The following is a 12,717-nucleotide window of genomic DNA, read 5'->3' as shown; positions in this document are numbered from 1 at the left end:
CTGAGAATTCCTGAGTGGTGCCAGCAGTGCCCAACATGGGCTCAGGAAATATGCAAGGTCTAGGGACAACCACATCTATTGGCAGGAAGAAAAAAAACCTACTGGAATTGAGCTCCTACTATGAGCTAGACATTGTGTTATGAATCCTCATTTGGTTTTCAGTAGAACCCCGAGGGACATGTATTTTCATGTCCATTTTTACAGCTGAGGAAGTAGAGACTCAACATAATTACACAAAACTTGCCCAAGCAATTAGCAGCAGAGCAAGTCTTTCCGACCCCAGAGGCTTTGTTATTTTCTGTACACACCAGGCCTCTCTACTGGTTGTCAAGATCTGCCATTATCACCTTTGGTCATGAAAACTGAAAACAAATTAGAAAAATGCTGGAGATGAAATTTAAGGAATCAAAGTGGACACAGATGTAAATGTGGACTATTAACTCTGTAAACATAAGATTTGTGCATAGGGCCAAGGGCTAGACTAGAAGGTGGGGAAGGGAAGCAGTTGATTTGTTGAGGGGGTGGGATTATAAGGAATTGTTGCCCTTTTTATTTCCCTTTATGCTGGTATAAAGGAGCCCTGGTGGTGCAATGGTTAAGCACTCAGCTGCTAACCGAAACGGTGGCTGTTTGAATCTACCAGAGGCTGTTTGAATCCACCCTGGCTCTACTCCTGTAAAGATACAGCCTAGGAAACCTTATGGGGTAGTTCTACTTATCACATGGGGTCACTATGAATCAAAAATTGACTCAATGGCACCCAACAACAACGTGTTAGTATAAAGTTATGCTATCAATAAAACTGATTTTCTGTTTTTAAACAGATACATTCATTAACACATATTCATTGTAGAAAAATTAGAAAATATAAATAAGAGAACGAAGAAAATAAAGGCCACACATAATCTTGTCTATCAGATTCAATCACAGTCACCCCTTTAGTAAAAATATATTATTTTAACGAAGTGGGATTGAAATGGCTGGATTAAGACTTTTACGGGAAATCAGAAGCCTCTGGTGGCCATGAACTACAGCCAACACAGGGTGGCTGAGCTGCCTGCCATCACCCTCCACAGGCCTTTTTGTTGATATCTCTTGAGCTCTGATCATGCATAAGGAGCTGTAGTTACTAATTTACTTAATTTTCCACTTTTTCTCTAGAGAGCACATAAAGAGGTTGTGGTCAGGAAATAAAAACTTTCTTCCCTTGACGTTCCGTAATCCTTCCTCCTCAGAGAGTGTGGTAAGTCTCCAGAGGTCTCGCTCCATTTCCAGGCAAAGCAGTATGCTGCCCCTCCTCTTCTGCACCAGGGCCAGGGCAGCGCTGGAGGCAGAGCGCCAGGCTGGGAGCCCAGACTCCTCAATTCCAGTCCTGCCAGCTGCTGTGTGACTCAGGGCAACTCCCATTCTCCATCCAGCCCTTCAGTTTCCTCATCTGTTAAATGAGGACAATCACCACACCTGCTTCCCTGGGCTGGAGGGTGAACTGCAAATGAGACAGGAATGCTGGGTAGATGTGTTAGAGATAACGAAGGTTTGCTCCTCTCCAGGATTTCCTTTTCTTCTTTTTTCCCTTCAGTTTTGCCTTATTTCAAATTTTACTGTGGTGAAAATATACTTAACAAAACATATGCCACCTCAACAATTTCTACATGTACAATTCAGTGACATTGATTACCTTCTTCAAAATCTTTTCCAAATCTCATTACACCACTGTTAACAGAACTTCGCTTTTCTTTTTAAATCTCAGGTTGCCATAGCAAGGTATTCTGGGTGGCAAATAGCCTATATCCTGTGGGGTAAGTGCTATTACTGGACCCATTCAGTCAGCACACAACTCCTGGGCACCTGCAAAGTCCCGGCTATGGGTAGGGGGAAGAAAGGGGAGGCAGACACAGCCCTAGCCCCTGCCCTCGAGGGGCTTTCAGTATGGAGGGAGAAACACACACTCAAATAGGTCATCATCCCACCTGTCCTGAGCCTATGGGGCACTATGTGCTAGGGGCGGTGGTGGCCCAGAGAAGGAAGTACGTATCCACGCCCAGGGCAGGGCTCGGATGCTGCCAGAGAAGTTGATATTAGAACTGAACCTGGCGAGGTGAGTAGGAGATCAGAGGAAGAAAGGGGCATTATGCCAGGCAGAAGAAATGCCATAAGCAAGCATGCCAGAGTGGGAGACTGCATGGCCCATGATGGGGAGGAGGTAGATGGTAGTCTGCAGGGGGGAGCATGCGGGGCTGGATCATGGATGCGGGGCCTTGAGTGACCACCACTCTCTCCACCTGCAGGCTACCTTATCATCCATGTGATGCAGAGCCTATGCGGCATGGTGGTCATGTACAGCCTGGTGTTACCCATCATCCACAACAAGGGCCTGGAGATGCTGCGAGGCCTGGGCATCGGGACGTGAGTGCTGGCAGCAGCCTGTCCTTGCCTGGGTCCTGGGAGCTGGTGGGCCCCTGTAGTTACTCTCCAGGAAGCGTCCCTTCCCTGCTGGGCTCTCCCCAAACCCTGGGCCCATGGTCTTTGTTCTGACCAGGAATGATTCACCGTAGCGATTCACCGGGAAAGGGAAGCTTATAGTGTACAAAAAGCTTCCTCACTCACCATTCCATGGGGTCCTCATAACCACGTCAAGGGAGACGCATATGTTCATTTTACAGCTGGGAAAATTGAAGTTAGGGAGGTGAAGTGAAAGATAGGACAGGATGGTAGAAGGAGTCAGGGAATCTGAGCTCTGGTTTTGGATCAGATACTGACTTGCTGTGTGAGTTTAGATAAGTGGTCTCCCTTCTCTGAGCTTCAGCTTACCCACATGGAAGATAAAAGTGAACGCTAACATCATTAAGTGTTTACCATGTACCTATTCTCTTAATGACCCTATAAGGTTGGTGCTATGTTAGCCTCTGTTCACAGGCGAGGTAATAGAGGCATAGGACAGGTAAGCAATTTGTCCCAGGAAGGGGAAAAGCCAGGATTTGGAGGTAGGCAGTCTGGTACTTAAGCCTGTGTTCTAACCACTACCCTATATTGCCACTCAGGAGATGCAAACATAGGATGCGGTGATCTCCAGGGGCCTCCTTGCTCTGAGCTCCTCTGGTCCCATACTTGCTTTGAGTCACCTGGCTGCCTTGCCAGTCTCTTGTGGCCTTCTCAGACACTTCTGAAAATCTCATTCCTTTCTGTGATTCCCAACTGTTACCCCAACTGCCACCCCTGACCAAAACAAAACAAAACAAAAAACCCATTGCCATCAAGTCAATTCCCCATAGTACAGAGAAGAACTGCCCCGTAGAGTTTCCAAGGAGCGGCTGGTGGATTCAAACTGCCGACCTTTTGGTTAGCAGCCGAGCTCTTAACCACTGCACCACCACGACTCCACCCCTGATCTTAGAGGACATAAATTAAATCCTGGAATAATGAGCTGTGATCTAGAGCCAGAAGACCTGACCACCTCCCCTTTGTGAGCCTCAGTTTTCTCATCTGCACAATGGGCATATGAGTGCTCTGTAAGCACGAAGCACAGAGCCTGCATTACCGTTGGTCTGGTGGGCAGGTGGCATCTCTCCTCTGTCACTGGGGGGCCCAAGAAGGGCCTGGCGGACAGTGAAATGGCCACCTCAGGATGATAGGTGACCTCAGGATGGTCTCACCCTGCGTTTCAGCCTCACCGTAGCCGTTGTCGTGGGTATCATGATCCTGCAAGTGTGGATTGCTGCCAGCTTCTTTCTGCAGCCAAAGATGGGCACAGCTGACAAGCAGAAGCCCTTGGCGCTCAACAACAGGTGAGGGGGAGGGGAGGGAATGGAGGAATTGCAGAGCTTCCACCTTGGCTGTCTCTGGTCCTGTCCCCTCACCCTCTGCAGGTTCCAGAGTGGGCTCTCTGGGGACAGTGCAGTGTAGCAGTTCAGCAGGTAGGCGCTGGAACCAAATGGCCTGAGTCCAAATCCTGACTCCCCCACTTACTAGCTGTGTGACCTTGGATGACCTTACTAAACATCTGTGAACCTGTTTCCCCAATTTACAAATAACTGTACATACATCAAAGAAGTGTTGTGAGGATAACATGTATTAAATATGAAAAGTTCCTAGAACAGCAGTTTCTGGCACGTGGTAATCTTTCTAATTCATTTGTCCAAAGTCATTTACTCACTGGGGAAACAACATGGGCACTGAGGGTAAAGAGAGAATCTCTACACACCTGCCTTTGAGAAGTCACAGTCCACTGGAGAAGACAGACGCAGAAACAGAGTACAATCCAGAGGATGCAAAATGATTGCAGAAGAAATATGGATAATGGAGGGGGAAAGACGGAGTGGTAGACAAGAGACAAAAAAAAAAAAGCCTGTTGCCGTCAAGCCAATTCCAACTCATAGTGACCCCATATGTTTCAGAGTACAACTGCTCCATAGGGCTTTCTTGGCAGTAATTTTTACAGAAGCAGATAGCCAGGTCTTTCTTCTACAGTGCCATTGGGTGGGTGTGAACCGCCAACCTATAGGTTAGTAGCTGAGTGCAAGCCATTTGTAACACCTATAGTCTTAAAAAAAAAAAAAAATTTAATTCAATTGCAGATGGGACATTGGAGGTGAGGGCAGTAGGTTGGATAGGATTTCTGCAGGTAGAGGTGGAGAGAGGATATACCGGCAGCTGCAACTACGGGATGGAGGCAGGAAAGAGCAAAAGGGCAGGAAGTCTTAGGAGAAGAGTAAGTAATCCAATATGGTGCCATGCAGTGGCCTTAGCAGGTAAGGGGCAGAGAGAGGGCACAAGGTGACAACCCCAGAAAAGGGCCCTGATCAGGGCCTGGAAAATCAGGATGAGAACTTTGGACTTTATCCCATAGCCAATGGGGAACCATGCAACCAGACAGTGATTTGGGAAGCTCGGCCTGGAAGATGATGGAACAGTCCCACCTGGAGGCAGATCACTGTTGGAACAGACAGTGGGAAAGCCCCAACCTCTGCTATAACCACAAAGCCAGCTGTAGCCACAGGGGATTTCTTATACAGGAAATCGCAAAACCTGAATGCCATATGAAACAATTACAATCACCACTCACATTCACCCTGTGCTCTGCTCAGTGCCCTGTCCGCTGCATCAGAGCGAGCGCTCATGTCAGTGCAGTGAGGTAGGTGCAGTCAGTATCCACTTAGAGCACAAGGCACAAAGCTAGGAGATGGGAAATGTTGCCTAGTCTGGGAGACTCAGGGCCCGCCTGCCTAGGCACCTTGCATTACTGAAAGGGCATGCCCTTGGGCCGGCTTACGTTTGCAGGAAAGCATTCCACAACTTCAACTACTTCCTGTTCTTCTACAACGTGCTGCTCGGCCTGGGCGCATGCCTCTTCAGGCTGTTGATCAGCTGTGTCCTGGGCACGTGGCTGATTGCGCGCATCGACAGGACCATCATGCAGAACGGCTACGAGAGAGCAGACATGGGTAGGTGACGGGCCCTGAAGGCCCCACCCCTGGGCAGGGCTGTTCTTGCCAACTGTGTGGAAGTTGCCTGGGAGGCTCTGAGTTTACCCCCTTCTCTTATCCTCTGCACACATCTCCTGATCGATTGTGGCTGTCAAGCTGACCGGTAAAATCATGCACAGCCCAGGGGTCAGGTGGGCATTCAAGCTCCTCTGAAGAGACATCCTGCATACTCGACAACCCTTTGAGGTGTAACAGTGGGGTAGTAAGAGGGAGGGGAATGCTGTCTGGACAGTTGGAAGTTAATTTATGAATAAAAACCAAAAGCCGAACCAGTTGCCACTGAGTCAATTCTGACTCAGGGCAACCCCATGTGTGTCAGAGTAGAACTGCTCCATAGGGTTTTCAGTGGCTGATTTTTTTGGAAGTAGATCCCCAGGCCTTTCCTCTGAGGTGCCTCTGGGCGAATTCGAACTGCCAACCTTTCACCTCAGCGCTTGACCACTTGTGCCACCCACCAAAACCAAACCCACTGCCATTGAGTTGATTCTGACTCACAGTGACCCCATAGGACAGAGTAGAACTGCTCCATAGGGTTTCCAAGGCTGTAAATTACGGAAGCAGACTGCCACATCTTTCTCTCAGTGAGCCGCTGGTGGTTTCGAACTGTTGACCTTTCAGTTATTAGCCAAGTGCTTTAATCACTGCGCCACCAGGGTTACTCGTTTGTGTCACCCAGGAGTTCCAAATTATGAGTAAGCTGTTTGGAAATTTTTGCATAGAGCTCTGAGAAAGAACACATCTTGAAATTACTAGCATTGTTAGTTAGAAATTTATTTAGTTAAGAAAATAGTCTACTTAGTGGACGTATTCTATAATTAAAGCCACTTCAGGGAATAAAAAGTAATTTTTGTTCTGTTTGTAACCCACATCCATCCATTCACCCGTTCATCCAATGTGTGCATTAAGTGCCTTCTCTGTGTAAGCCGCGGTGGTCCTAGCCCCTCTGAGCTTCAGGTTCCCGGTAAAATGGAAGGGTTGGAATATAACCTTTAACAATGCTTCCAACTCTTCATACCTCGTTTTCTAAGTTTCTCAGCAAAGACATGGGCACCATTTGGCAGCAGACTGACCCTGCAGTCATGTCATGAAAAGCACAAACTAGGCCATCCTGAGAAGTCTGGCCAGGGGACAGGGAAGAATCACTGCCCAGCCTGAAGTCCTTTCTGGCTTTCAGGGTTCAGAGCGTGGATTGGCATGCTCTACGTGGACCATTATCACACCAACCCTGTGCTTGTCAGCTTTTGTCACATCCTGATGACAGGTCACAGGGAGAGGAAGCTGCAGCAGGCCATCAAATACTGGCGCCTAAGCCAATCAACAGGTAAGTTCTAGTTTTTAGACCTACACTGGGGTTGGATAGCAGGAAATAAATACCTAATACCTCACTGGGGTCTATGAGATGCCCTAGGTACTACCTTCTCTTCCCCTTGCTCCTCCACTCCACACTGTGGAAGCTCTTCTACTTGGATGCTCAGGAGGCTTAGCTTCCAGTCAGCCGCTGTGGAACCCACTCAGGCCTGTGTCTTTGTCCTGCTAACTGGGCTCTTTCCTTGTTCCTGGAACTGAACTATAGCTCTGCTCGCTGAGTCCTCCATTCTCCATTTGCCTGGGGCAGGGCCCCAACCTATGTTCCACACCACACACCAGACACCTTCCAAGATGGGGCTCAAGTTTGTTTGCTCTGCCCTGTTGCTCACCACAGCTCTGTGGACCACCAGCTCCTGCTTCCTCAGGGATCCATAGTGTCTACTCCCGCCACTCCCATCCCCATTATAAGTTCTACCTTCTGCTGGGAAATCCACCAGTGAGCCCTGTCTCTGCCTGTGGACACTCACCTGGACTGGTACTGTTACTGTTCCCAAATACTGCAGATACACAACTCTGCGGGGCAACCTTACATCCCAGTGTGACCTCCCCCATGTCCCTAGGAGCCCCAGTCCAGCTCATTCTGCCACACTCTACCAACAGCCTCACCCTGGTCTATCTGCATCAATTCTATCCTAGGTCCCCGAGTCTCAGCTCGTTCCAGGACAAGGTGGCTTCTGCTGCAGACTCTGATCAACAACCCCAGCCTCATCATGTTCAGAAAACCAAAAGGGCACGGCTCCCAAGAGTTTACCCAGATTCTGCTGACATGCTCAGAGAGCTGACACTGGCCCCAACACCTGCTCCAAGGCCAGGCCAGGCCATCTCCCCCAGAAGGAAGACTCAGGCTTCCCAGCAGCTGTCCCCTGTGGTGAGATGGGATGGCACCAGGCACTGTGTGCAGGCAGCAGACAGCACCAACCACCTGTGGGATGGCCCACCTGGGCTCTCCATGGAGCCCCAGGACAATTTCACTCCCTTAACAACAACAACAACAAAAAAAAAACACCTAAAGAAAAGTTCTGCTGAGCAAACTTTACCCAATAATGCCTTCCACTGTCCAGGTGGGGAGGCAGACTTGGGAGTTATATGGTAGAACCACTTAGTTTGACTACAAGGCAGAACTTTCTGTCATTGAAGAAAGTGGTAAAATTTCTCTATCAGAAGAGTCAGACCAGATTTTTCTCTGGAACAAAGTGGGGCCTTCATCTCAACAAGATCCTCATTGCTTCCTCCTTTCAAGGCATTATGGTTGGTGGGAAGAAAAGGAAACCTACGATCCTGGCCCCCAATCTGGTAGGGCTAGCAGGCACAAATCAAGCTGTCTCCTCCATGGCCAGGGGGATGAGGGATGGATCAGAACTGGCCTAGGCGGTGATCAGAATGAAGGTGTATATGTTCTCTCTGACATTGGTGAGGTGACCAAGAGAGCTGCCTGGCCAAGAGAGGCAAAGATGGAAGGCGGGGGCTCCCAGAGCAGAGGTGTGAGACCAGGCAAGCCCAGGGCAGGTTTCAGGAGGGTGAGCCATTTAGGAGTGTGGGGGTACAGGGTGTAGGGGGCTGGTTAAGACCATTCCAAGGAGGGCCCAAATGCCGCACTACAAGGTCTGGTCTTTTCTCTTTGCTGAAAACAAAAAACAAAAACGCATTGCTGTGGAGTTGACTCCCACTCATAGCGACCCTATAGGACAGAGTAGAACTGCCCCATAGGGTTTCCAAGTCTGTAATCTTTATGGAATCAGACTGCAACATCTTTCTCCCACAGAGCAGCTGCTGGGTTCAAACCACTTACTTTTTGGTTAGCAGCTGAGCATTTAACCACGTCACCACCAGGGCTCCTCTTTGCTGAGAAGACCCAATCCTTATGCTCAGGCGTAAGGTATCTGACAACCTGGGGTCCTACACAAAGCCTGACCATTCAAATCACTTGTGAAGTCTCTCCAAATGCCACGAGGACCCAACCGGCAGGGCAGAGGGAAGTCTCTGGCCACCTCAAGAGTCCCAGAGCCATTGAAATGTGGTAACCATTATTAACTACTTACTGTAAATCCAGTCCTGTTGCTAGGTGTGTTTGCCAGAGCTATCTCTTTTAACTTAATCAGCACAACTAACCTGTGTCATCCTGCTTTAATAAGGAATCAGTTGCTGGCTATTCTTAAGTCAGACGTCCACACCTCTCAGTCCGTTGTCTTTGTTACGAAGTTCTCCTTTGCCTTCTTTCTACGAGTTGGAATACCCCAGGGCTTACATCTTGCCACCCTCTTTTCTCTAGTTATACTCTCTAGGGGGTCTCGTTTTATCTTATAGTCCTAAACACCATTTGGATGCTGATAACCTCCAAACGTCTATCTCCCATCCAACCTCTCTCCTGAGTTTAAGACTCATATATTCAAATCCTTAAGTGACATCTCCATTTTGATGTCTAATAGGGAGTTCAAACTTATATGCCCAAACAATACCCTTGGTGTTCTCTTCTTCTCCCCTCCCACCCCCCACCATACACCTCCTCTGTCTGTCACCCACTTGCTCAAGCCAAAACCTTGACATCGTCCTTAACTTCTATTCCCTCACCCCTAATGCTCAATTCATTAATAGTTGTGTTGGCTTTGCCTCTAAAATTGATTCCAAATCCATCCCTTCTGTCTCCACTGTACATTCTAGTCTTAATCAATCATCTCTCATCTGGACCACTGGTACATAACAGTCTCTGAACTGTTCTCTCTTAATGGTTCTCTACTAATGACTGGCTCTTCCTGGTGTCAAACTATTCCATCCGCCAACCTCTATAATCCATTCTCCACACAGCAACCACAATGAACGTTTAAAAATCTAATCAAGTTGAAACCAAACCAAACCTGTTGCTGTCAAGTTGATTCCAACTCATAGTGACCCTAATATGACAGAGCAGAACTGCCCCATAGAGTTTCCAAGGAGCACCTGGTGGATTTGAACTGTCGACCACTTGGTTAACAGCCATAGCTCTTAAACCAGTATGCCACCAGCAAGTTAGGCTCTTGCTGAATACTCTCCAGTGGCTTCCTGTTTCGCATTGAATGAAATCACAAGAGCTACGTTTTCATCTCTAATCTACCACTGACTTCTTGCATTATCCTGAGTATAAACCCTTTCCTTTTTCTGGGCCCCAGTTTCAGGATCTTCAAATGAACTTGGCCTGAGGGACTGATGTGTGGGGATAGAGGCTGAGGGAGGCCCCAGAGCTCTCCACCCCCACTTCAACTGCTTTCTCTGATGCTGTATTGCTATATCTTGCCTGTGAAGAATGCAGTAGAGAGTTTTCATATACGGTTTTTCATCTGCAACTTTACCCTGGAATCCTTTTTACCCCTTTTTTTCTTTTCATACTCAGATTTTTATTTGAAAATTTTTATTTTAAAAAATTTCATTTTTGGTGAAAATATATATAATAAAACATATACCCATTGAACATTTTCTACATGTGCAGCAGAAATGATATTTGTTACATTCTTTGCATTGTGTCATCATTCTCGCTATCTCTGACAATATATCTAATATTGTTTCACCACGATTAACTTTAACTCTCTGTTCCCTAAACTTCTGTTTTACTATTGCCAATTGTATCTCATGCAGATAATTCTTTTAATTATTTAACCTTATTTTTGGTGAAAATATACACAGCGAAACCCATTCCCAGGTCACAGTTTCTAGACATAACGATCAGGGACATTGGTTACATTCTTCACGTTGTGCCAACATTCTCACTATTTCTGTTCTAGGTGTTTGACTTGCATTTGCTTAATCTCCCTGCCCTGCAACCTTCTTATCTATACTTTAAAATAGCAGTTGACCCTTTGGTCTTATATAAGGAAAAAAAAATGTTTTAAATGCAATACTCAGTGGTGACAATCTTTACTCATTCAGCTAACCTGTTACTTAGTTTAAAGGTGACTTCAGGGGATAGTTTCGAGATTTGAAGAAAAACTCAGGCCATTGCCTCAGACTCTTCCAGCCTCAATAGGTCTAGTAAGTCTGGATTATTTAAGAATTTGAAGTCCTGTTCTATATTTTTCTCCCCTTTTATCAGGATTCATCTATCGTATTCCTGATCAAAATATTCAGTAGTGGTAGCCAGGCACCATCTGGTTCTTCTGGTCTCAAGGTGGAGGAGGCAGTGGCTCATATAATTAGTCCTGTAGTCCAACTCCTTCTCTGATTCTTGGGGTTCTTGCTTTCTCTTTTGTTCCAGATGAATAAAGAACAATAGTTGGATCTTAGATGGCCACTTGTAAACTTATAAGATCCTAGACACTACTTACCACACTGGGAGGTAGAACATAAACTTTAGGAACTTATAGCAACCCCATAGGACAGAGTAGAACTGCTCCACATGGTTTCCAAGGAGTGTCTGGTGCATTTGAACTGCTGACCTTTTGGTAAGCAGCTGTAGGTTTTAACTACTACGCCACCAGGGTTTCCTTAAGAACTATATTATGCACATTGACTGGATTGTCCCATGAGACCACGGCCCTAAGCCTCCAAAGTAAGAGAGCTAATGCCATGAGGTGATTGCTATGTCTAATTAGTATCAGCATCTGAAGCCCACCCTCTTTCTCTCTCTTTTTTTTTTTGATTGTTATTGTTGCAAAACTGTACACAACCTAGCATTTGCCCATTCATTCTTTTTCATTATGTACAGCTTATCAACATCAGTTGTATCAGTCATGCTGTGCAAACTTCACCCATATTTGGCGCCACCTTTCCCATTCCTATAAACACAAAATGACTACTTCCTGGAGAGTTCTTCTCCCTTTTCCCCCACTTCCCTTTCATATAGATAATTCTTTAAAAGAGTGCACTGCTCAACGCAAACATGCTTTACCAATTGAGCTTAACTGTTATTTAAAGATGACTTCATGGGATCTTTTTTTTTTTTTAATTGCAGCCAAAGGATCCCCTCCTTTCGTCAGTGGTAATACACTTAGTTTTCCCTAAAACTTTGTGTGTGTGTGTGTGTGTGTGTGTGTGTGTGTGTGTAGGAATCCTTAAAAGAGGCTTCTAAAAATCTAGAAATAAAGTTAGAAAATTTTCGTAAAGTCTTGGATTGAAAAGAACATGACATTAAACATACCTGGAAAAAAATGAAGGGGTTTGCAGTCATACTCTGGAAGCTAATACTGATAGCTTCATCTCATTAGCTAATATCCTAAGGCAAAACATACTCTTGCTGAAAGCTTTATGATTAACAATAGCTGATAAAAATTCATATTTCAGAATGTCTTCTGTTTAGTAGGCTTCTTGTCCAGTTTAACCAGGAGTCCGTAAGTTGTCTCTTTTTTTACTTCATCATGTGGTAGACCAAAGGCATGTATAAAAAGTAGAAGCAGTCTTAGCTCTGCCATTTTCTTTGTGTTCACTTGAGCTTGGATTCTTTGAATTGTCTTCTATTTGTGATTTTTCTGCAAAAATGTTTAGCCCTCAAGCCCAGCTGGTGAGAATTAATTAAAATAGGTAAAGTTATCTGAAATCTGCAGAACTGGTCCATGCTAACTACACGACTTTGCAAATCACAGAAAGCAATCCAAAAGCTTGGCGAGGAGTCTGGCTTCCTGACCCTTGGTGGGATTCCCTGCCCCCTCTGGGTCCCTCACTAGCACCACCTGTGGCCCATGACCATCTGATGCATGACCAAGGAAGGACTTAGATTTAAGCATTTAAAAAATAGTTCCAATAATTTTTTCCTACATACCAGTGAATTTCCCTGGGCATCCAGGGGCTGAACCCATTTGGGAGGCCACTGTACCCACTTCCATCACACATTACAGCTGCTTTTTTTCCCACCTGCTCCTGGAAAGCTCCTCTCCTAAGCTCCCTTCTCTCCCAGCCCTGGCCA

At 46.3% G+C, this 12,717-nt stretch overlaps 1 protein-coding gene across 1 annotated transcript; it reads left to right on the top strand.

Annotated features, from left to right (window-relative positions):
• Positions 1-1,820: 1,820 nt before the first annotated feature.
• LOC135232461 (stimulated by retinoic acid gene 6 protein-like) lies at positions 1,821-10,626 on the top strand. The gene is given in 6 exon segments (XM_064291706.1): positions 1,821-2,364; positions 2,366-2,406; positions 3,666-3,785; positions 5,278-5,441; positions 6,658-6,804; positions 7,488-10,626. Coding segments are annotated over 6 exon segments (663 nt in total). The 5' UTR covers positions 1,821-2,319; the 3' UTR covers positions 7,634-10,626.
• The last annotated feature ends 2,091 nt before the right edge of the window (positions 10,627-12,717 follow it).

This window comes from Loxodonta africana, chromosome 9 (genome assembly GCF_030014295.1).
Source record: "Loxodonta africana isolate mLoxAfr1 chromosome 9, mLoxAfr1.hap2, whole genome shotgun sequence".
NCBI classification, from domain to species: Eukaryota; Metazoa; Chordata; class Mammalia; order Proboscidea; family Elephantidae; genus Loxodonta; species Loxodonta africana.
The sequence above is the reverse complement of the archived record's forward strand: the minus strand, read 5'-3'. Positions and strand labels throughout refer to the sequence as shown.